The following is a 26,679-nucleotide window of genomic DNA, read 5'->3' as shown; positions in this document are numbered from 1 at the left end:
TTATTGGTTAATAGTTAATTGGTTAATCACTACTATCTCTATTTGTTTTTCATTTGCAATGAACATCCTGCTTTTGAAGGAATCTATCATTAAAATATCCAGTAGATTATTTTATTCCTATTGTAATTGATAGTGACAGCTATATTTATGGCAAATACATCCTTCTATTAAAGCTAACAGCACATGAGGATGTGCTGAATATTAGTTGTAAGTGGGCTACTTACTGCTTAAGCACATTTTTATGTTTGTGGTGGATCTGGTGGTTCAATGACATGTACATTTGGAGTCTTGTATGTGTGTGTGTGTGTGTTTGTGTGTGTGTGTGTGTGTGTGGTTATGGTCTCATGCCGTGTTTGACATTAGTGTTAAATAAAGCAGATGGTCTCAGCATCCTGCTCCTGCTCTCTCCCTGCAGAGAGCTTCACGTGAGAAAGCCCCGAAACAACCTGCCAAAGGTTTCCCCATGTGACTCAGTGTGAAACACACGCCTCGGTGACTTCCTAAGGATGTCTGGAAAGACATTTAAATTACTGTTTGAGGATCAGTTTCAATGTTTCTTATACATGGACAGTCTTTATTTTTCTTTGGCTACAGTATCTTAATGTAGTTGCGTAACTACATCATTAACTGCACAGCATAGGCAGTTATGCAATTAATCACATTTGATTTATACTCTGCAATATGAGCTTTAAGTCTGCAAGTTTGCCTTTTTGCATTTGTTCCATTGTCATGAAATGACAAAAATGTCAAATTTGGCTTTTCTTTTTGCAAAACAAGAATATACACTAATTTTCTATCAAATTCAATATATAATAATAAAACAACTCTCTTCTAAGTATGTCTTTTATTGATCCTACAAGGGAAAACTGTCATTTTGCTGCCTGGGAGCAGCACAGCACTGCCTGGGGCTGCAGGGGGTTCAGTGAATTGCTGATAGCTTAGTAGTCCTTTTAGGTTGTAGCTTTTGCTCAGCTGTAGCTTTCATTCTGTAAACCTGTCTGACATACATACATTCTGTAAACCTGTCATAGGGGAACACAGTCAGGGATCCCACTAGTTTCTAGTTTCTAGAAATCATTTTCCAGAACAAATTTCAGTTTCTCCAATTCAATTCAATTCAATTTCTCCTACAATACTAAATCAAACTACACACAATACAAGTAGCTAACATGTTTGAATATAGCCTCGTTCCATGAGGCGTTCCATAGCATGATTTATTCTAATGCAATACTGCAGAATTTAAAACTATAACGGATATGAATAGAAGCTCAAACGAGACATTAGCAGCAACAAATATGCTAAAGTAGGCAATCATAGTGGCTTAAAGGCCACACTTCACACTTTTCCATTACTAATTTCCTGGATATTTTTATTTTTTCTTATTTACAGGCTCCATGACTGGCAAACCTGTCTATAAATTTCCAGTTTTTTCAGGATTTGTAGGAACCCTCAGAGTTTTGGTAAAGCTGGATGGGTGGCATAATCCACATTAACCTTGTGATTGGTGTGGGAGTTGCTTATGTAAGCACTACCCAAGATCAGGACTCGCCAGTTTATGCTGAAAAACGAGAATGTTGGCAAAATACTTCAGTGGACATTGAAAAGTTATTCACAGGACATACTTTGTACATGTACTTTTTGTGCCCACGAGAGCAAGATTAACCCACTTATAAAGAAAAATCCACACATTTAGATTCAAAGGGCTTCAACAATGCCTTTGTTAGTACAGGCGTTAACTGTGACTTCTAAAGGTTAAACTGACCTAATAATAATAAAAAATCCTGTAATGCATATTTGTGCCACCACTTTGTAGTAAATGTGACATGTTCCTTGTAGCAAAAGCACACAGAGAAATCTCCTGAAAGGGAACAGTTGTGCTCTTTGTTAAACAGAAGTGAATCATGTGTCCAGCCTCAAAAAGAACAGCTTGCTGCTCAGCTAAAAAAACAGCATGCTGCTTTGAAGAGGGATTCCCCCTCAGCCCCTGAGGATAAAGGCCATGCTGATGCTAGTCAGCCTCTTTTGACTCAGACTGCAGCGTGCGCCCCCATCTTCCCTCCAGCTACCAAAAGCTTCAGCATCACGCTCCTGCCCAATACCTGTTGCCTAGCAACGCTCTTCAGAAACACCCTTGCATCTCTCGCAAGAGCCATCTCCTGAAATGTCACTGGCAACACGCTGCTCATCCTGTCTAAAGCCATGCATACACTGCGCCCGTTTTTTTAGCCTGGTTGGGTTGTAACCGACTGCATTTCACGACCAGGCCAAATTTCATTGGCCTTCATATGATGTGTAACGTGAGGAAGAGTGTTCGATTAACTGCCCAAATAAGCTTCAACAGAACAGTACGACAATCCCATACGGAAATCTGATATATGGCCACATATGCACACAATTATAAAGCGTCAGGTGTATATTTAAAAATACGTACATATATGTAAGTATCAATAGTGGACATATATGTATAAAGTATGGGTCATGTGTATGTCTAACACATGTTTGAATGCATACCAGTACAGTTATACAGTTATAATTGCTACTAGGTTATCTGTTTGCTTTTAAACATTAAATCAATTAAATGCATCAGGCAGCAACAGTTTCGTTTCCTTCATGTTTTAATACATTTATTTGGTTTTTGGAGTTTAGTTATGTAGCTGCTATACTAATTATCACCTTATGAGGAAGTAGATGCATAAAAACCTTGTATTATATACAGTGAAGCTAGCATATATGACTAATATATGCCATCTATATGCAAAAATCAAAACACATATTAAAACTCAGAGGATGTGTAGGATCACTGGACATTTTGGGTAATAAATAAAATGGCTATATTTGTGATTGTGGACACTGTGATCCCTCAGGGGAGAGTATTCCCTCAGTAAATAGTGGAATAAAGTTGTTTTAGAGTAGAGTTTACATCTTTCTATTTTATTAATATTTTCTCTTTATCTGCAATAGCTTCACTGTTTATGATAATGCTGTAATTTTTAATACAGTAAGCTGAATCTCTTCCTCATCAGCTGGCCGCTTTGAGGGACAAGTGCTAAAACACACAGGGGTTAATGTGCAAAAAGGGAACGCGTGTGCAAAACTGTTGGTCAGTTCTAAGTCCCAGATTATTATACCCCATTATTATACTGACTATATTGTCTTAATTAAGCAACAGAACAGGAGAGGGAGTTTGTAAAATAACATCACGGCTGTGATTTGGTCACAGGCATGAACCAAAGGCAGGCCATAAATAAAGTAAGAAATAAATTAATTGGGCCGTGAACGTGGCATATAATATGTCTTAATGTCAGTAATTCCTTCCACCGAATTATAGTTCTCCTACAGCTGTCAGAGTCGTTGCATAACAATGGCGTCTCAGCAGAGTGATAATGTGAAAATCCTGTGATGTTATGATGAAATAACAGCACGGTTAGAAGCAATCATCTTGCATGGCCAGAACTAACTGTTGTATAAACTAAAATAAACAATCTAACATTATAATGTCTTTTATAACCATTACATCTCCTGCTTGGTATGCATTTAAATCCCAGAGTTGCTGTGCCACATATTACCAATCTGACTGGTCGCCACTCAGGTCATTTGCATAAAGTTAGTCCACAACAAGAGAGCAGAGCTGAGGTGATAACACTCTCTATGATTGTTATTTCGTCTGGACAAGTGTTGCACTGACACCAATACTGGCATTTAAACGCAGTATGGGCATTGGGGAAACCGATACATGCAGAATCGGTAAGGGCAGCATTTGGTGAGAAGAACATACTAATACTGACAGCGTGAATGACGTGATATTTACAGAACTGACGCTCAGAGATGCAGCACGAGTGAACAAGATGCATGTATGAGACAAATGACTTGAGAAATCTGGATGTGAAACTACATTTTTGAGCCAGATAAGCTGCTCATGTATAAATGATGTATAAACATATAAAATGTATAAAAAAAGTTTATCAGTATACTGTTAAGTTCTGTTTTTAACTGTTTTACACAATAAAGATATTTTGGATTATACATTACATTGATTTACGTTGTTATACATGCTTCTTATTACTAATTACATATAGTAAATACTAAGTACATACAGTAAATAAACAAAAATAAGTTTTATAAATATATTATAAATAATTATATTATATATAACATATTATACATTTAATAAAAATTATCCAACAAGTAATTGCCATCTAGCCAAACTGAGTGTGTTTTATGTGTGATGCAGAACATAGATTTTACCAAAATAAAATATTTTGAAAATGTAATGGTATAAATATCAGCGCTCATATGCGAGTTAGGCTAGATAGACTTAGTATTGGTATCGGTACTCAGCACTGGCCAATACTAAAGGACCACATATCGGTAACAGCATCGGAAGGGAAAAAGTGGTATCCATGCATCTCTAGTCTGCTCTCTATGAAAGAAGAAACCAAACTGGTGATCTGTAAACATCTCTGTCTGAAGCCATCTTGAAATGAACCTAATTTTCTCCTCAAAAGTGCACAACAGTCTAGTTTATTCTCAATAACTTTGATAAAGACTCCACAAGTAAACTGAGAGGATGTGCATCAACTGTCTGATGGGTAAGCTATATGTATATTTTGCCATCTCTTGCCTAATTATAGCACATTATGACATGTTCTGTATGATTATAAAAGAAAATCTTTGTGCACATCATACTGCATGTCACATATACGCTGCTTCTCACCTACCTAACATCTCTGGTTGTTTTACGGTTACAAAAAACAAGCAAGCAACCTAGTTAACCAGCTAATGCCAGCAATATAGCTCACCAAACTATAGATACCCTCCAAAGCCACATCAAGACCACATATTTTTGCTCCACCTCATTAAAGAAAATAGCAAGGTGACAGTCAGACGTGACCATAGCTTCATAAATCTAGAATTCTATATTGCTGTTTCATCATTACATTTGAAAAGTAAAACCATTTTACCATACTAAGTAAATAGTTAGATACATGCTATTAATTACATTTACATGTGATCTGTATTACATACGATACACAAATCTGTATTCATACATTCAAGTTTGCACTTAATGCCTAAGATATTCTTTTTATAACAGGCTATGACACAGACCAGAAGTTACCTTGCCTAGAACACAAATACGCTATTTTATTACTATCCAGAATGAGTTGTAAATCAATCAACATGTGCTTTTGAGTCCATTATTGATAATAATAGTATTGTATTATATTGATTATATTGTATTATTACTACTTACTAATAGTATATAGTACTTATAAACTTATATTTACAGGTTTTACACTATTTTATCAATATACTACACACACTAATACACACACACACACACACACACACACATATACATACATACATATATATATATATATATATATATATATATATATATATATATATATATACACACATATATGTATATGTGTGTGTGTGTGTGTGTGTGTAGTACATTGGTAAAATTGTGTAAAACCTGTAAATATAAGTTTTCTTTGGGTACTATTTTCCCTTACAACACCCTGCCTCTATCTCTCTGCCATTATTAGGCATAGGCAGCATATCCACAGCCATTTCATGTAATAAAAATAACTTTTTGTGATGTAACTTTAGGTTTTAGATGCCAGCACCACTGCGAACAATTATGATTAGGTTAGTTTCTCTAGAACAGAGCACTTAATCAAATCACTCTAAATGACTTTGTTTACACTTTAATCCTTAAATTATGGGAAACGTTTGAATAATTGGTGGAAAGTATAGAATCTGCATTCTCAATGGAATTCAGAAATAATATGAAATCACATTGTTTTTGTTATCACCAGTGAAAGCTACAGCTTTTAATGGTTAACCTGGTTAAGTCAACTCAGTTAATTAACAAGACCAATTTGTGTTGAATTTACACTTAAAGAAAGATATTCAACGGAAATCATAAAGATTCTGATAAGCATACTGCATAGGCGTCCTGGTTGGCCCCCTGCTTCGCCTCCTCTCTCTCTTCCACAGAGCATATTGTGGAACATGTTTTTGGTCTTAAAACTTAATGGGCTGAAAGGGGATTTGGCAATAAAAATTTGGAGTACTGAATAATATCCAAACACTGTTGCCTTTATCACTGAGCAGCCATCCTTGCAACATCGCTTAATGTTGGGCCTTTATTTCTTCAGTCTACAGACATTTTAACACCACATCTTGGCCATGAGATACTGAAGTAGCTTTTTTTAATCAGTGACCTCACATGTGAGCTCATGCATTTAATTCTACCTTGATATGCTGCAGACACACGCAGGCAGAACTTTCAACTAGAGGGATCAGGCTTTCAAATGGAATCAGTCAAATCTAAATATTTGTCTTAGTGTGCAGGGATCCAAAATCTACAAGTAAACACAAGTCCAGGGGACATTCAGCACATTAACTCAATATCTGGCCTCTAAATGTGTACAAGCCAAAATATACCAATACACCACTACTTAGAATCAACATTTTCTCTATGGTACACCTTTTGTTTAAACATATGATGGTTAAAAACTTGAGGCAGATAACTTGACAAGAAGTTACTACAAATTGATAAATACAACGTATTATTTATAATTTAATAACTTATTCCTAAAAACATTGACTACATAGTCAAATGTATGTGGCCACCTATGAATTACTGAGATTAGTTTCAGCCACATCCATTGCCATCAGCAATTTCTACAGACAAACACTGGCAGCAAAATGGGTTGAAGAGCTCAGTGACTTTAAACGTGACCCTGTCATAGGATGCCACCTTTGCTAAAAATCAGTTTGTAAAATTTTTGCCCTGCTAGATCTGCCCTTGTCAACTGTAAGTCCTGTTATTGTGAAATGGAAGCATCTAGAAAAAACAACAGCTCAGCCAAAAAGCGGTAGACCACACCAACTTACAGAGCAGTGCTGCTGAGTAATGAAGCATGTAGCATGTAGAAATTACATATCCTCTGCTGCATCACTCATTAAAGAGTTCCACACTGCCTCTAGAAGCAACATCCACACAAGCACTGTGCATCAGGTGGTTCATAAAATCTGTTTCCATGGCTTGATGGTTTGATGAGTTTGGTGTGGGGGAACTCATATAGGTGTGATTGTCAGGTGTCCACATGCTTTTGGCCTTATAGTGCATAATATGTATTTTAACGATGCAACAAAACGAAAACCTTTGGCCAGGGATGCAGGACAGTGTTTTAAACTGGGAAGGCTGAAATTTTAAGCAGCATATACGTGACATGGACGATGACAACATTCTTTTATTAATTCAATTACCTGCCATTTGAATTTTTTAAAATACTTTTCATCAAACAGAATGTGTCAAACTACACTATAATAAGGCGAGAGATGACAATATATACATAAAACTAACCCATCAGACTGCTGATGCTCATCCTCTCTCTGCTCTCTCATTCTGGACAAACTTCATGCAAATCAACTTAGAGATAAGGTGGGAGATACAGTTGATAAAACATTATTATTATGTTGGATAGTTTGTTTAATTTTAAAAACGGTATTAGGCTTTTTCGGGGTTCAGAACTGACCTGTATCTCTGTAAAGCCTACACTTTCTATCTTTCAACCTCAGCCTGAGTCTGTCAACTGTTGTTGAGAGAAGAGATTCAGCTTGCTGTAATAAAAATGCAGCAATAACTTAAACAGTGGACAGCTACTGCCCATTTAGAAAATACATAAATAAAAATAAAAATAAATACAAACTCACCACTGATACAATCATGCAAGTGTTTTTGCTAGGCTCAAATTATTATTGTTTTTGACAGTTGCACTCATGAAATTAGGGAGTGCTGCAGCACCCACAGGATCCCCACTTTTCACACCCTGCCCTTGGCCAAAGCTAAAATTCAGGTAACAACTGTCAAGCTGAAATAGTGATCAAATAAGAATAAATAAAAATGGATTACATAAACATATTAATTATTATATCATGTGAAAAAAATCTAAATTCTTAACAACAGAATGGTTGGTCATTAAAGGCAACAAATTCCAGGGACTTTTATTTCTGCTCCTGTTATTTTGCTGTATTCTACATATCAAGTGTTATCAAATCTGTAGTGATTTATTTAATCTTATTTCCTGCCCAAATTTAAATTTTTCTATTTCTGTGAATGAAGTATTTGTGCCTGCTTATTGAATATCTAAAAATACCTTTTGGTATCCCATATTTCATATTTCTCTTTTTGTTGTAAAAGTTTTTGTTGAATAAAATATTAATATCACAAACTATGTGAAACAGTAGTGTAGAATGTTGTCTGTGTACCTGTGGAAGTGGCGCTGGCTGAAAGAAAGGCCTGGCTGCACCTGCACCAGCTCCATGGTCTTCACTGGGTCTTTGAAAGGGGTGTCGGAGCTCAGGGCACGGAAGGTGCTGAAATCGTGAGTGCCACTCAGAATAGTGCCGGCCTCCTGCATGGCACTGATGTCCAGCTCCCTGCCAGAGAAAGAACCACAGAGTTTAAATACAACAAAGAGAATGATTATATTTAATAAAAATGAACTACAAATTACAGATTTTTTTTTTATTTCACAGAAACCATTAAGCCTTCTCCAAAGGCCCCTGAGGGGTCCCCACTGGTTATAAGCCTATTTAATCCTAGAAAAAATCCTCTGCATTGTTACTCTTTTAGTTGAAAAGAACTGAAATATAATTCTAGGCCTCTGTCAGTCAATTTTCAGTGGCTGAAATTTCAGTGCATCCCTGATTAAACTGTGTTGTGCTGAAGTACTTCAGCATTGCCATAAAGAAGCGCTATCCTAGAGACAGCTGTGCATCACGTGTAATGTACAGTGTGAGCTTTAATTACCATGCATATTACTGCATTAGGCTGAAATGTGTTTCGGTGCTGATGTCTTCATCATGAGTGGGAGGGTGTTAAACGTTATTAAGTCAAATCAGGACACACAGAGAAAGCCAGAATAAAGAAGCAAATTGAAAGAGCTCCTCAGAAGTATATCGACTGTGAATGAGCAAAAGGGCGGAGGAGTATGTGTCTGTGTATGGAGAGAAAGAGGGAGGGAGAGAGAAAAAAATAGAGAGAGAGAGAGAGAGAGAGAGGGAGAGAGAGGGAGATAGAGATAGAGATAGAGAGAGAGAGAGAGAGAGAGAGAGAGAGAGAGAGAGAGAGAGAGAGAGAGAGAGAGATGAGTGGGTGCTGTTATGCGTCACTGTAAGCCTGCAGCTTATCTTGCCCTACTTTCTCCCAAAAAGTGAAAGAGGGTGAAAAAAACAGCATTAAATGTTCAGACTTCACCCTCGGAGACAAGCCATGGCACAAAGGCTTTCCCCAGTCATGCTCTGAAGATACCTCGTCCTACACTGCAAGGAAAATCCATGCAATTTACTTGATTCAAATGTATACAATATTTCCACATGAATGAAAAACATCAACACTACTTTGTCTTTTGGTTTACTTACTTTTGGCAATAACTGTGTTGACTTCATTCATGTGGAAATAATGTACACATTTGATTGAAGTAAATCCAGTCCATCACTGTTTTCAGCCCGCTCCACATCTCTCAGCCATCTCCACTACTCTTTCAGTTTGGCAGAACCGGCCTGAATAACCCACATCTTTTTGTTTGCCCCTAATTCGCTATTGCTTGTATGTGTTTATAATTTATGTGCCATTCCTTCTTGATGCCAAAGTCTGCTGTTCTAATTCATGTGTTGGGACCTGGGGTTTGAACGGCACAGGCCTTCAGCAGCAGAATACAATATACAACCTAATGAAGGTAGGATGTTGTGTAAAACATAAATAAAAACAGAATACGATGATTTTCAAGTCCTTTTCAACCTATATTCAATTGAATACACTACAAAGACAAGATATTTAATGTTCAAAAGGATAAACTTTATTGTTTTTTGCAAATATTCACTTTGCAAGTAACACAGTGGTAAACATGCCCCTGTCCCAACTTCTTTGGAACGTGTTGCAGGCATCAAATTCAAAATGAGTGAATATTTGCAAAAAAACAATAAAGTTAATCTGTTTGAACATTAAATATCTTGTCTTTGTAGTGTATTCAATTGAATATAGGTTGAACAGGATTTGCAAATCATCATCTTCTGTTTTTATTTATCTTTTACACAACGTCCCAACTTCATTGGAATTGGGGTTGTACACTGAAAAAAGTAATGTATTGGATTTAGTGGATTTAAATTTGTACACCATTTCAACATGAATAAAATATATTACATGAACACAATTACTGCCAAAAGTAAGTGAACTGAAAGATACAACTGTATTGATGTACATTTTATTGATGTGAACATAATGCACATACACTATGGAACTGTGTTCCAATCACTTCCATGGCCACAGGTGTATAAAACCAAGCACCTAGGCCTGCAGACTGCTTCTACAAATATTTGTGAAAGAATGGGTCGCTCTCAGGAGCTCTGTAAATTCCAGCGTGGTACCATGATAAGATGCCACCTGTGCAACAAGTCCAGTCGTGAAATTTCCTCGCTACTAAATATTCCACAGTCAACTGCCAGTGGTATTATAACAAAGTGTAAGCAATTGGGAACGACAGCAACTCATCTATGAAATTTTAGGCCACATAAAGTGATAGAGAGGGGTCAGCAGATGCTGAGGCGCATAGTGCGCAGAGGTCGCCAACTTTCTGCAGAGTCAACCGCTACAGATATCCAAACTTCATGTGGCCTTCAGATTAGCTCAAGCACAGCGTAGAGAGCTGCATGGAATGGGTTTCCATTGCTGAGCAGCTGCATCCAAGCCTTACATTACCAAGCACAATGTAAAGCATCAAATGCAGTGGTGTAAAGCAAAGCCGCCACTGGACTCTAGAGCAGTGGTGACGTGCTCTCTGGAGTGACGAATCACGCCTCTCTGTCTGGCAATCCGATGGATGAGTCTGGGTTTGGTGGTTGCCAGGAGAACAGTAATTGTCTGACTGCACTGTTCCAAGTGTAAAGTTTGGTGGAGGGGGGATTATGGTGTGGGCTTGTTTTCAGGAGCTGGGCTCGGCCCATTAGTTCCAGTGAAAGAAACTCTTAATGCGTCAGTAGATCAAGAGATTTTGGACAATTTTGTGCTCCCAACTTTGTGGTAGCAGTTTGGGGACGGCCCCTTCTTGTTCCAACATGACTGCACACCAGTACACAAAGCAAGGTCCATAAAGACATGGATGAGCAAGTCCGGCAAAGAAGAACTTGACTGGCCTGCACAGAGTCCTGACCTCAACCCGATAGAGCACCTTTGGGATGAAACAGAGCGGAGACTGCGAGCCAGGTATTCTCGTCCAACATCAGTGTCTGACCTCACAAATGTGCTTCTGGAAGAATGGTCAAAAATTCCCATAAACATGCCTAAACCTTGTGAAAAGCCTTCGCAGAAGAGTTGAAGCTGTAAAGGGTGAGCTCCCTATTAAATCCTATGGATTAAGAATGGGATCTCACTCACATATGCGTGTGAAGGCAGACGAGCGAATACTTCTGGCAATATACTGTATTTGAATCCAGTAAATTCAATGCACTGTAGGAGCAGCTCCAAGTGAATCGGTAAGCTTTAGGTTCTGAAGCCTGCAGAGCACGTGCTGTGTGTAGGGGGTGGGGTGGGGGAACACACTCACGTGTCTCGTAATGCCCAGCACAGATCCTTCTCCATTATGGGCATTTCTGAGTGATGAGAGACTCCAGTGGCCAGGCGATACACGTAGGTTCTTGATATGGCACGATAGCGTGCATGGAAGTCACTCGCCACACGATAGACTCTTGTGATTCTGTTTCAAAGGGAATAAATGGAGAATTTTTATATGTATCAAAATGTGCATGATTCTGCAAGAAACAGTTGAATAAAATTGTGGAAAGTTACACTGTGATACTTTAGGCTGTGATAAATACTGAGATATTTGAGAATAAAACAAAAATAATCCAGAAAAACTATTCCCAAATAGAGATTAAATACTATTCTAGTATTAGAAAGGGTGCATTTAGTGGGGGAAATAAGGCTGTAGTTCATTCAATATAGCAACTCATTTAATGCTACTAAGGCTGCACATCATGCACAAAACTTATATTGTACATTGTTATGTTGTGATATACATAAAACCTTCATAGCAGAATAATTAAATTATAAATAAAATTAACATTTTTGGATCATGTGAATGTCTTGATTCACTAAAACTGCAATAACAATTGCAATGTATAAGAGCTGTATAATGTGATCATGATATTTATTAAGAAGTATATATTGTGGAGCCTGACTCAGACAAGCAAGTAAGGTCAGATTCTACAGTGAATATGAAAGGCCTACATATCCTCACCAAAATCGTTTTTTGTGATGTAAAACAAATCCAATTAAGATAAATAATGTCAGATATTGTTCCTTCTTTAATGGGACCTTAGACCAACAAACAAACAAACAAAACAGATAGTTATTAGGAAAAATAATTAAATATAAATCTCTAGTAAACACATCTCAGTTACATCCCTTTTGGAAAGTTATGGTCCATTAGGACCTGAAAAAATATCTAAAGAATCTTACTGTAAAAGCTACAGACCAGGAGAATGCTATAACATTATATCAAAAGCACTGGATGGATCATTAATCACTGTGAAAAGTCTCATTAATATGTAAAAAAATGTGGCACCACAGGGCATTGCCATGGTCAAGAAAGTTGATGACAGGACCAGAAGAAAACTTATCAAGGAGTCTGCCAAGAAGTCTACAGAAACATTAAAAACTGGAGGAATTTCTGGGACATCTTGTACTTGTCAACACACCATACTCTGCATATGCCTGGTCTAAGGATTGTAAAAGAAAAATGGATGGCATTTTTGTTTTTACCTAAAACTATAATATTTGTTAAGAGAAGTTTTAGCGCAACAACAACACAGTTCATCATCTAAAGAACACCATACCTACTGTAAAGTATGCTGGAAGTAAGTGGTTAGAAAATCTGATGGGACAGGGTTTCTAGCCAAGATAGATGGTGTCAAAGGATCAAGATATTTTGGCACAAAACCTGCTGGCTTCTGTCAGAAAGCTGAAGACGAAGGCGAATTTTACCTTCCAACAAGATAATAATGCAAATCCCACATCCAAGGCAACCAAGGAATGGTTTCAAAAAGGGAGATCAATGTCTTAGAATGGCCCAAACCTCATTCCACAGAAAACCAGTGAAATGACCTGTGAATCAGGGCTGTGCACAGGAGATCACCCGGCAAACTGAAAGAGCCTTTTTTGCAAGGAACAGTTAGATAAAATGACTTACTACTGTAATAAATTCAAAAGTGTCCTGGGGGTTACAAAATTGATTTCCAATGAGTGTTCCTAGCTGCAAGATTTTTACCCTGACTTTTACATAACCCTGGTTTTACATCACAAAAATAAGGATGTATAGATTCACTGGGAAACATTAAATCATGAGAAAACATTCTGACTTAAAAGTCTATAATAAATCACAGAAAGCTGTTCAGAAGAATGAGAGGTTTCAGCATAGTGCTAATGGGCTTTTCAAAGCACGCTCCAGTTCTCCATGTGAATGAAATGCAGTCCTTATAAGAGACGGCATTATTGATCAGCAGACACAGACTCTGCTCAAATCAAGCAAGAATATTTTGAATTCTGGGGTAAACAAATAATTATTGAGTCTGACAGCTAGATCTATTTATTTATTACTTGGAGGTCTTTTGCGTGCCTATTCAATTGAACATTCATCTCCACTGTGCTCCCAAACTTCTAATCTAGCTAATCAGTGTCACTTGCAGTGATTAAGTAGGGTTCAGCTGGAATCATATTCAGATGGAAGATAGCTTTAAAGCTTTGTCCAAAAGTATCCAGACACCTCTTCTAATAAGGAAGTTCAACTGCTTTAAGATGCACCCACTGCTGATACAGGTGTTCAATTGCACATAGTTTGTATAATCTCCATAGAAAAGCACTGCCATTAGAATGGGATGTTCTGCAGCATCTGCACAGGAGACTAAAGACACCATGTCCAATGCCAGGGCAGCACTGGGCTGTAAACCCATAGAGCTGTGGTCTCTGGAGTGACTGAGCACCACCTAATACCTTTGCGATGAGTAGCATTCAACATCAGATGCTGACCTAAATGATGCTCTTTTGGCTGAACGCAATCAAATCCTAACAACAATGCTCCAACACATACTGTAAAGCTTTCGCAGAAGAGTAGAAGCTGTTATTGCAACCAAGGGGGTACAAATTTTGAAACCTCGATTTCAGAAGATACATTAGATGAACAGGTGTCTACAAAATTTTTGGATATTTAGTATAGTTTTTGCTACACTCTATTGCATGAGCTACGATCATCACAGTTGTTTTGTTTTAATTTTTCTGAGGAAACATGATGTCTGAGATAACATGATCTGGACATTATTAAAAGCTGTTGGCCATCCAGCCCTGAGGCCCCATGGGCCTTATACGGAGCCACACAACAGCTTTCACTCTACATTAAACATTTATACAACACAATCCCATGAGGTCTTAAGAAAGGACATGTCTATCACCATGGCACTAGACCCTCCACACAATCCCAATCATGACAAAGGAGTAAAGGGGGTCAAGTCTCACGATAGCTATTATTACCCTCTATGGGATTTCCACTGACCATAATCTATTGAAAGCAATGACAGTCTGAATGAAGAGATGCTAATTGAGAGCATGTTCAAAAGCTGCAAAGCTTGTTGACATTGCGGCCACCTACTTGACTGAAATTGGAGTGCTTTCATACAGCATCATCATCTGAAAGGCTTTCTACCTCTGATTAAACTAAATGGTGAGGTGCCAGTAAATCTGCTAATGCCAAATATACAGATGCTTCCGGTGATTTATCTGGTTTAACTGTCATCTCACAATCATTCTGCTAATTTTGAGCTTGACTGAGCCCATTAAAAATGTGCAGTCGTTTTGAACCGCAGCTATCCTTAGTCTACACTAAAGTTCCACCAAGTCTTGTCACCTAAAAACAGTCAAATAAACTTGGCCCGAACACAAACAAGCATCATTAAAGTTTAATACTCCTTTAGACCCTGTGAGCACTTAAGATTTGAAGGGTCAGCTGAGAGGCTAACAGCCCACTGGCCCAAATGCCCTTCTACCCAGATGCTGCTGGAGAGCTTCCATACAACTCAATCTAATTCGCTGAAAATAAACTGCATATGCATCAGCATAAGCCTTGGTTAGTTTTTACTACAGTTCAGTTAAAGGAGAAATTCTCACAAAACCTGTAATTTTATGTTGTTTTCTAAGCATAAAGAACAATTTGAAGGTCTTCAGCCAGCATGCCTAGGCACTGTCCTGCTGAAAAAGTTCATTTCAGCTAATGTTGTAGGATAAATAAAAAGGTCAATTGCTTGAGGTATAACTCCAATGCCTAATTTAAGAGGCCCATTTAACAGAAACATTTACCACTGATTTTATATTTATTTTATTTAATTGTTTAATAATTAAGATATACTGATTTTGAATGTAAACATTGTTAAAATATTCTGTAAAAATGAACTGTTCACTTTCCATTCCATAAGCTCTGTATATGGACGCAAGGCTGCAAAAAACAACCAATTTTAACTTTTTTTGTGATTTCACAAAGATCAACACATTAGCAAATATACCAAAGAGCCGAAACATTATGACCACCAGACTAATGTGGTTTTGGTCCGAAATGTGCTGCCAAAATGGTTCTGACCTGCCAAGGCGTAGACTTTACAAGACCTCTGAAGGAGCCCTGTGATATCTGGCAGCAAAATGTTAACAACAGATCCTTTAAGTTGAGTATGTTGCAAGGTGGTGCCACAATAGATTAGATTTGTTTTTCGAGCACATCCCACAGATGCTCGATCAAACAGAGATTTAGGGAATTTGGAGGCTAGGACAACAACTTGAACTCTTTGTCATGTTCCTCAAACCATTCCTGAACAATGTGTGTAGTGTGGCAGGGCACTGCCATTAGGGAATACCATCGCCATGAAGGGGTCCACAACTTATTTAGGTAATGTCAAAATGCCATCCCCGTGAATGCCTGGACACAGGGTTTCCCAGTAGAAAATTGCCCAGTGCTTCACACCACCCCCACCAGCTTGTCTTCTTCCCATAGTGCACCCTGGTACCATCCGCTCTCCAGGTGAATGGCTGTCCATGTGGTGTAAACAACAGTGGAACTCATTAGACCAAGTGACCTTCTTCCATTTCTTCAAGTTCCAGTTCTGACACTCACATGCATATTGTACATATGGCACTTAATGACGGACAGGGGTTAACATGGGCACTATGGCTGGTCTGAAGCTAAGAAGCCCTATACACAGCAGACTATGCAGTGTGTGACACATTCAACCCCATAATTAAAGATTTTTGTGACTTGTGCAACAGAAACCCATCCAGTACCTTCAGACCAGATGGGATAGGCTTTGTTGTTCTCGCCATTGATGAGCTTTGTGGTTTGTCCCACCTCAGACCACTGCTGGTAAGTACTCACTATTGCTGACCAGGAGCACTCCATGAATGTTGCTGTTTCAGAGATGTTCCGACCCCCATCTGGCTATAATAAAGTCACTCAGGTTTTCACATTTGCTCATTTCTCCCAAACCCAGCATGTCAATTACGAGAACCAACTATTCACTATCAGTCTAACACAACCCAGAACGGTGTTATGAGCTAATCAACGTTATTATATTGCGTCATCTATTAGTGGTCATCATCTTTTAGCTCATTCAGCCTAGAGCAATTTAGCCGTACATTCATGTTGAGGTTATATGAAGTGTAGACAGATAATCAAACAGACATCATCTGCATCTATTTGTCTTAAAATCACAGCAAACAATTCAGCCAGTTTTATTCTAAGAGGTTGTGTTCATGTATAAATTAGTAAGTACAAAAAAGCTTATGTCACAAATGGATCTGGAAGGTACATAAGAGGACACAGGCCCTTTAAGAAATGTCAGTACTTGAGGTGTATGGAAATTTTTGCTACAAATCTCATATTTTACAATGTGGGGTGCCATTAGGGAGGCCATCCACTTGCTTCACCAACATCACGAAGCCCTGTAAGCATGCGATCATTAATTCACTCTTAGCTCATTTTACTGAGCTACAGAATGTCGGGAGAAAGTCTGCTAAATTCCTCCAAACTGACTTCACAGCAAGTAATGACATGTTACATTTTGGGATTTGTATGGCATCCTCCTTTAAGACTCTGACATCACCTCTCTGAGGCTGTAGCTCCATGTTGGGATACCACCCCTGACCAGTAACCACCTAAAATACTCCCCTGTCCCACTCTGGGCAGTCAGAGGCGCAGAACTCGAATGTGGTACAGAGGAATCCCTCGGTTGGTATTAATCATTTACTAGCCATTGGTAATTGCTGCTAACAGGAAAGCTGAATTAAACATTAGCTGAGCTGGCATGTGCGCCCCGTGCTCATGGCAGCAAGTACAACTTCAGTCAGAACACAGCAGTACTAGGAAGTTACGAGAAGACTATGAAGCAAAATATGGCCACAAAATTAATTAAACGTCTGAAATATTTGGGTTTATATACTTAAAACTAAAAAAAAAAAAAACATTTTCTGAGAATATCCGACTTGCTTGAATGTCTCTTAAATAAACAAAAAAGTATGCCAACTGACAAGTATATTAGCATCCAAAAGACAGCATATCATCACTGTCCACAGAAAAACAAGTACCTCCAAAATAGTAAGGTAAAATAGAGAAGGCAAAAACTTAATTTTTAATGTAAAATGTTGAAAAGAGGTTTTATTTCAAGTAGTTTTGGAGTATTTCTACCGGTCTATCCATCATTTTTTCATTATGCAAAAGACAGCTACCATGTTCAAATGATGTATTAAATAAAAATCAACAAAAAATAGAGACAAAGGTGTTTTTTGGACAGCGATGATATGCTGATTTCTGCTGGTGACCAGGCATGCTGGGATATGTTGGTTTTTCTAGAAGGAACTGTTTGGGTATTCATCCTATTTTATCACAGAAAGATGGAAAAATATACAGCCAAATAGTTCAGTGAAATGCTCATCTTCACTTTTAACAGAACCGTAAAATGTGGCCAGTCTATTTGCATTTGCAAGTAAGCATACTCTATTATACACTTTGCAACGATGATACAGGAGTGCCTTAACGTGAGATCATTGCTAAAACACGTTGTAAAAGATGTGACTAAAAGGGCAACAAGCTAGGCTAGGTTGCTCTATCTAATGCTGTAGGTACAAAAACAGTGCAAATATATTTCTCCAGCAAGCTAACAGGTTGACACATTGTTCACCTGTAAGGAAAAAATGAGTTCTCATCACCATCCACCACCATCTAAAGAAGCCTCTTTGCTCATCCAACACGAAAACCTATCCATGCCCCTCAGCTACTTTCAAATAATAAAATGTTATAAAATATGTTCCACTGCATACTGCTACAAGTGATTTTTTTCCTGATTTATATATATATAGTATAATATAAATGATTACTACAACTCAAATTGTCATGTCTTTTGATAAAACTAGGGCTGTCAATATTGACTATATTAGCAATCTACCAGTTCTCTTGAAGGCAAAATAGACCAATTTCCCCAAAAAGTCTGCATAATTCAATTATTGACATGTAAACAAAGTCATTGAGTTTGATGTGAAATGTTTCATTACAGACTCAGATTTCCACACACTAGTGGTGAAACCAGGGGTTGCCATGTCTGAGACGCAAATACATACACTTTATCTTCTATCTAAAATGACCAATGAATCAACATGTCTTCTGAGTTCAACTTTTCATGTTAATAATGGCAATAACAGTAATAAATCTGAAAAAATACATTGTCTTTTAGAACTATTTTGCCTTACAACACCTAGAATGTACCTCTCTGCCAAAATCTTATTTTAGAACTATCGATAATCGACCTCTTAACAGGCATCAGGCAGCATGTTTGTAACCATTTCGTGTAATGTCTTTCTTTTTCTAACAGAAAGTACCCAATAAATGATGATTTTGAATATATATATAGCTTATTACTATTTCAATCAATGCCTTGGGTTTAAATAGATCATAACAAAATCAGGTCTGAATACAGAACTCTTTTCTTGAAATAGTTTTTTTTTCTGAATTAATTCAGTAGAATGGCCCATATCACATAAACTGCCACTACATTTGGTATCAATTTATACTTTACAAAATGTGGCAAATATGCATATTAAAGGGTGTGCCAGGCTCTGTTTCTTACAGTAAGAAGAGAAAAAGTTCTAATATGCATGCAAGCGGTCAACCAATGACTGCAGATTCATTAAGGATTGAGAAGGTATGATCTACTGTTTTAAAAAGACTAAGTTAGTTTAATTACATACAAACACAATTCCACTTGGGATGCTGTTTAAAATGCAAATAAAATGTAGATAAAAACAGAATGCAATCATATATGATCTCATATACCCATATTTTATTCACAATAGAACATAGAACACATATCTGATGTTGAAAGTGACCCATTTTTCCATTTCATGAAAAACATGAACTAATTTAGAACTTGAAGGCAGCATTGCATCACAGAAAAGTTGGGACAGGCAACAAAAGGCTGGAAAAGTACGCGGTAATAAAAAAAACAGCTGGAGGAGCAATTTGAAACTAGCTATCATCTAGACATAAAAAAAAGCATTTTAGAGAGGCAGAGTCTCTCAGAAGCAAAGATGGGCAGAGGCTCGCCAATAAGCAAAAAACTATCAGAAAAAATATATATAATTAATATAATTTTATAGACATATAAAAGAAATACCCATAAGAACTAATTGCCAGAGACATTTCTCTTATTTAAAATGAAATTCATGCTTGAAAGCTTTCAACTCAGGAAAATAGACTGCATAAATATACCATCTAATCTTAACACTGCTTGACAGCAGCATATTTTCAGGAGATGGTAAGACGGTAAGATCAGGATCCAAGATCCAAGAAGGAGGGGGGGGGGGTAAAGATAGAGAGAGAAAAAGCAAGAGAGAGAAGCTGACATGAGCGTGTCTAAATTTAGCTTTAGTGCTTTGTAGAAAAGTAGGCAGAAAACTACCAAACAGTGATTAAAAGTAACAGCTCTTTACGAGCCACACCTTGAAAAGAATACACTGGAAATCATACATCAGCACAAAAAAGGCTGAACATTCTCTGAATTCTGAATAGAGAACAAAAGACACCTTTTTCATTTGAGAAGTACCATCAAAAAAAGGACCAACAAGCTTAAATGGGTCATCATTTATTACCATGTCATAGGATTACTCTTGATGTTTTGGAGATGCTAAGTATGAACTGCATGGGTGGAAAGGTCTTGCATGGGTGGAAGAGGCTTTGCATGTTAATGAGATTATTTCATAACATTTTTTACATTGCTCTAAAGATTTTGCAATTGCATTAAATAAACAAATAAAAGGATTTATTTGATGATAACAGCTGAGAAAGAAGTTGCTTGTTAGGTCACAGCTTGAGTTCATAATGTTATATATTAATAGGATATTTATGCCCCCTAAAAAGGTGAAAATTAGCTACAGTATCTCACAAAAGTGAGTACACCACATTTCTGCAAATATTTTATTATATCTTTTCATGGGACAACACTATAGAAATGAAACTCGGATATAACTTAAAGTCATCAGTGTACAGCTTGTATAGCAGTATAGATTTACTGTCCTCTGAAAACAACTCGACACACAGCCATTCATGTCTAAATAGCTGGCAACACAAGTCAGTACACCTCACAGTGAACATGTCCAAATTATGTTCAAAATGTCAATATTTTGTGTGACCATCATTATTATCTAGCACCGCCTGAACCCTATTGGGCATGGAATTCACCAGAGCTGTACAGGTTGCTACTGAAATCCTTTTCCTCTCCTCCATGATGACATCATGGAGCTGGTGGATGTTAGACACCTTGTGCTCCTCCTCCTTCCACTTGAGGATGCCTCACAGGTGCTCAATTGGGTTTAGGTCTGGAGACATACTTGGCCAGTCCATCACCTTTACCTTCAGCAAGGCAGCTGTCATCTTGCAGGTGTGTTTGGGGTCATTATTGTTTTGGAAAACTGCCATGCGGAGCAGTTTCCGAAGGGAGAGGATCATGCTGTGGTTCAGAATGTCACAGTACATGTTGGAATTCATGTTTCCCTCAATGAACTGCAGCTTCTCAGTGCCGGCAGCACTCATACAGCTCCAGACCATAATGCTACCACCACCATGCTTGACTGTAGGCAAGAGACAGCTGTCTTGGTACTCCTCACCAGTTTATCTTGGTCTCATCAGACCACAGGACATGGTTCCAGTAATCCATGTTCTTGGACTGCTTGTCTTCAGCAAACTGTTTGCAGGCTTTCTCATGCATCAGCTTCAGAAGAGGCTTCCTTCTGGGACGACAGCCATTGTACGGCGTATGGTTTGAGCACTCACAGGCTGACCTTCCTCTTCTTCAACCTCTGCAGCAATGCTGGCAGCACTCATGCATCTATTTTTTGAAGCCAAATTCTGCATATGACACTGAACATGTGGACTGAACTTCTTTGGTCGACCCTGGCAAGGCCATTCACACCTGGAACCTTGTCACTCTAATGAGTCACATGACACCAGGGAGGGACAAAGACACAATTGGGTACAATTTGGACATGTTCACTGTGAGGTGTACTCACTTGTGTTGCCAGCTATTTAGTCATTAATGGCTGTGTCTTGAGTTATTTTCAGAGGACAGTAAATCTATACTGCTATACAAGCTGTACACTGACTACTTTAAGTTATATCCGAGTTTCATTTCTATAGTGGTTGTCCCGTGAAAAGATATAATAAAATATCTGCAGAAATGTGAGAGGTGTACTTACTTTTGTGAGACACTATAAAATTTGGTTAAAAATATCAGCTAATGCCATTCCAAGCAAGCACTTAAAGCACCCATGAACAACTGAATTTTCCTCACTTTTTCAAAGTAAAAGAGTTCAGTGTAGTACATACACATTCTTAAAGTTTCAAAATGTACGGTTCACTCCCCAGACCATCCATATTTCGAAAATGAGCTGCAAAAAGTGCAGATGTCACAAACCCCAATGTGTTTACATATACACATCAGTTTAGCCCTGCCCATTCACACTGAACTTATAAGAAGTGTTTCAGCCTGGACTGCTTTTTAAATTAGGCACAACACAGGGAAACGAACAGTTCTTAAAGGCACTGTAACAAAGACAGCCTGTTTAAACCTAAGGAATAAAGAGAGGTTGGCCATGTAAAAAATCAATTATGACTGGTACACTTGGTACACAAACCCACACAAATGTTATAAGTAGACTTCAGAGGAAAATAACACAGTAGAAGATAATGAAGATTTGTGCACCTTAAGCAAGGAAAACCATAAACCTGCAACCTCAAGCTCTAATCCTGCTGGGCTGCAGCACCACACAGTTTAGTGTTTAGCAACACACCTAATTTTACTAAATAATTGAGAAGTACAGTCATATGTGTTGCTATGGTCTTCTGAATATAGACTAGATTCGGTGTGGGTGGAATATGATTTGTATCATAAGAGAGCATCTGAGTTTTAGTATCATTGCTCTTAGAATAGCAAATTCATCCATTTCTTACCTGATGGGCTCTGGTTTTAAAAAGAAGTTTAAGGCCTCAGTCAGGACTTTTTCAGCGAAGGGTGGTTTGTCTGCTTTCCGCAGGATGTCCAGGTGTGCAGAGTTACAGAGAGCATGCACACCCGTGTCCGTTCGACTGGAGATAGACACTGATACCTCATTTAGTGGCTTTAGCCTTCGCACTGCGTTCTGATGGGAAAAACAACAATGGAGTAATTTGACACAAATCTAATGTAGAAACTGCCAATGCATGGGAGTGCATAATGGGGTACCTTGGGGACTTTAACAAAAATAAAATAAGTCATGTTCTTTAAGTGGTTCTAAGACAGCTGAAAATCTAAACACAAAGCCACTGAAAGACAGATATGCATCTGCAACTACTCTTTAGACTCTGAATACATCTCTGCTTTAAAATTTATTACTGGTGACCCCTACAATACCGGTCACTGTATACTGCATGAAAAGGTTGGCTGGTCATCTCTGGCTGTGCATTAAGAGGCACAAGGACTTTTTATCTGCAGAGCACTTACATCAAATACCATCAAACATCACGGAAATTCTCAAAATAAATAATGCAATTTATCAGACTTGTTCCAGTGACTGGCTCACCCCCCTGGTGTCAAGCGTTCATACTAAAATGGGAAAATCTGCTTTTAGCTGCAGTGCACCAGTGGAATTTATTACAGGAAAACCTAAAGCCTCGCTTGCTGGTGTCACACAAACATGTTAACCTTTTAACCTCTAACCACCTCCACTCAGTCTGCAATTTTTCTATTTAATTCTAGTTAACTTTTTGTATGTTTTATTTTATACTTACCATTCTTCTATTGATTTTATCAACATATACTTTTAAATTACAGCTTGGCTGTTGTTTTATATTTTCCAATCTTTTATTTGTTTTATTACCAGCTTTTCTACTATGTTATCCTTATTTGAGTCTTCATTTATTATTTTATTTTTGCAATTTCATCAGTGTATTCTGAGTAGATTTTTTTTCCTTCTTAAAATACACACACACACACAGACACACATTTTCTAAGCCACTTTTCCCTTTAGGGTTGTGGGGGGATGCTGGAGTCTATCCCAGCGGTCATAGGGCAGAAGGCAGGATACACCCTGGACAGGTCACCAGTCCATTGTAGGGCAGACAGACAGACATACACATTCACACCAACACTCACCCTTTAAAAGTTACTATTATTATTATTACAATAATTCTTTTTTATTACTATTGTTTTTTCTTTTGCTTTGATATGTTTTACACTCTAATTTTGTCTCGCTAATTGTGTTAGGCTCTATATAGGCCTGGCTAAATTGTAAACGAGGGTCGCCCTCAATATACCTTGAGTTATAATAAATGTAGATTTATTGATTGACTGAGGCCAGATCTCTGCAATGACCTTTTCACCATATTGCATTTAAAGGACAGACATGCTGTTTTATTCCTGGGGTAAACCAGGATTTGAGTACTGTCCAATAAGAAAACACTACATGCTGCTGAAAAGAATGACAGAAATACAATTTGACCAAATTAATGCTTCGCCCACAAATGCCTTCTGGTATAGCAACTGTTCAAGGCTGGACAACCTGTACAAATTCCATTTAACTCAATCTTTTGTGAAAGTATCTAAATTTGGAGTGTTGTTAATTTCAAATGTTATTTATTTTGTAAGCTTTGGCAGATCACACTGTCAGCTTGGATTGTGTTTGGATGTTTTTGTCGTATAATGAATCTACTGTAGGTAGCAAATTGTCAGTGTTTTTAACCTGCCTGGTTTCGATGATGAACAACTTAGTGCAACTCAGCACAGCATTTTAAACATTATGTAACTCAAAGCATTGTGGTGGTCGAATCAAAATCATTAACGTGTTTTATAAGTTTGTAGTTTATAGTTTAACTGCTTTAATTTCTCATTAAACTGAAAGGGATTTTTGCTAATATACTGTAAAGCCTGCTTGACCTTACAACAGTTGCTATGCATGAACAAGTTTGTAGGTGAAGCATCAGCAGGTTGTACACACTAGACATTTAACTAGTAAAAACTAAAGACTTCTCTGCATTCTCTGCTTTTTCAAAGATACGCCCACCATACAGAAAAAGAAAGCATGTAGGTCTGGTGGACATGTATCCTCCTTTTCTTTACTGTATTAAAAAGCACATATATCTCATCAAGTATATTTTTGGCATTACTCGCAGATACATCACATCTCATAAACTTGTGTATCATCCAGAATCCTCCGCTTCCCACTTGTAAGCACTATTTTGGTGGTGGAACAAGTGCAACTTACAAGTGGGAAAATCTGTATTTTCTCATTTCCAACACCACTCAAACGCAGCATAACTCAGCAAAGCTGACAAACACAAGGTAATAACCACAGCCCAGCTCATGAACTTAACATGCACAGTTCATAAGAACATAGAAAAACAAAGTAAAAGTACAGCAATTTCAAACTGACTCCTGTATTAAAATCCAAACAGATGTTCGCCTGTCTGTTACATTAATTTTCAGAATACGAAATCAGGATACAACTCTGTATATCTGATCCCTCTCTCTGAATAGATACTTGGCTTCTGTCTTGCTGGCATTTAACTCAAAGAGAACATGGATTCTCTCAATGAGAACATCCACAGACTGTTACGTTTAAGAGCTACTGATTACTAAAGCTTGCAGAGGTCTCATTCTGCGCATTTATAATCAGCTTTTATCTCTACAGCCCAAGACTTTGTTGAGCAAATAAGATTTCTGTAATCATCCTCTACATTCAGTATGCCAGCATTCTGTGCCCAAATGGTCCTGCACCACAGACCCAATTCGGCCCTGGTATAACACAATTCCTTTCCGTCTTCATATGACGATGCATATGCTGTGGGGATTTAGTTCTATTCTTTGAGGTTGTCTGCACATTTCTGACATTTCTGTCCCACAGCTTAGCACGTTTGTCTAAGCATTGCCTCTGTGCCTCACACAAACTTGAAGACCAGCCAAGAGACCACATGAAAGAGCCAACTGCCCTGCCAACAGGAAAAGCTTTGCATATGCATGTAACCATCAGAGGTTTTCTCATTCCAGAAGAATTGGTCATTTATGCATAATGGCAGTGGATGGAGAAGACTGCAGATGTTGTAAGCCATTTATTCATTGGTCATTCTGGATGCAGAAAAAAGGGAATTAAGAGCTGTAAAACAACCACATCCTAGGGGCTCAGTCCTATGCAGAATGACAAGCATGTGACGAGCAGATTTTGCCTTGTCAACAGGAACAGTAAATGCAGACTAAACTTGCTGAACATGTTTGAGCCTAAACACTTTCAAACTGACCTCTAAGTGATTCTGGACACCCTCCGCTGGCTGGTGGGCTGGAGACTTCATCACACCACTACAAGGAAAGTGGAGGGAAGCATAAATACTGTGTGTGGTATTAAACTTCAAAACGGGTATCTAAAACGTGGGAAATACGCTGACAGACCTGTATTTGGACCCGAGGTACTGAAAAAAGATGAGGTAACGAGCTCTGTTCTGCTGCATAATCGCCTGATTTTGAACCAGATGTGGGAGTTAGGCTATTAGTTGAAATATACCGAGAATGGAAAAGTCTAGCAAAGAACATGACCTAATAAATTTAAACTCCACAAGACCAGCAGCTCAAATCCAATAAAACAAGGTCTCTGTCTGTTTTAAATCACACTTAAAAACCCAACATCTCCAACACGCAATGCATTCCGCTTCTCCGTGAATGTTGTGTACTCCCGGCTCAATGAACTAGCTGGAGAGCAGCATGCACGCCGCCTCTGGTGTTACTGCAGTGCCTGTACAGAAAAGACGTGTTTCCGGCGTCTTTGTGTTAAGTCTACAGAATGTATTGTGCCAGACACGCATTAATGAGGCACCGAATGTTTCATATGCTCATTTAATTAATTACTATTTAAAATATATAAGAATACGGAGGTCAAAACAAACGGCATTTCTTAAGGTAGCGAACACCTTAAACGAATAGACAGCTTTCACGGCTTTCAGCAGCCAGGACCCCTGCCTTTTTCCACCCGTATTCCGGAACCTGCACTCCGATTGGCTGATT

General features: G+C 38.1%; 1 protein-coding gene across 3 annotated transcripts in view; it reads right to left on the bottom strand.

Moving 5' to 3' along the window:
• Positions 1–26,449, bottom strand: part of pusl1 (pseudouridine synthase like 1) — a 34,766-nt gene extending 8,317 nt beyond the window's left edge. Inside the window, exons 1-5 of one of the 3 annotated variants that reach the window (XR_005129289.1) lie at positions 26,071–26,444; positions 25,923–25,980; positions 22,605–22,792; positions 11,622–11,771; positions 8,287–8,457 (exon numbers count right to left, since the gene is read on the bottom strand). Coding sequence is in view for 2 of the 3 variants with exons in the window: in XM_037532386.1 (XP_037388283.1) it covers positions 8,287–8,457; positions 11,622–11,771; positions 22,605–22,792; positions 25,923–25,980; positions 26,071–26,129 (626 nt within the window). In the remaining variant the exon portion in view is untranslated. Of the gene's footprint in view, positions 1–8,286; positions 8,458–11,621; positions 11,772–22,604; positions 22,793–25,922; positions 25,981–26,070 lie in introns of all 3 variants that reach the window. The other 2 variants (XM_037532386.1, XM_017683130.2) reach the window with 2 other exon arrangements.
• Between the last annotated feature and the right edge of the window lie 230 nt (positions 26,450–26,679).

This window comes from Pygocentrus nattereri, chromosome 21, assembly GCF_015220715.1.
Source record: "Pygocentrus nattereri isolate fPygNat1 chromosome 21, fPygNat1.pri, whole genome shotgun sequence".
Taxonomy (NCBI): domain Eukaryota; kingdom Metazoa; phylum Chordata; class Actinopteri; order Characiformes; family Serrasalmidae; genus Pygocentrus; species Pygocentrus nattereri.
This window is presented reverse-complemented; position numbering and strand designations above follow the sequence as displayed.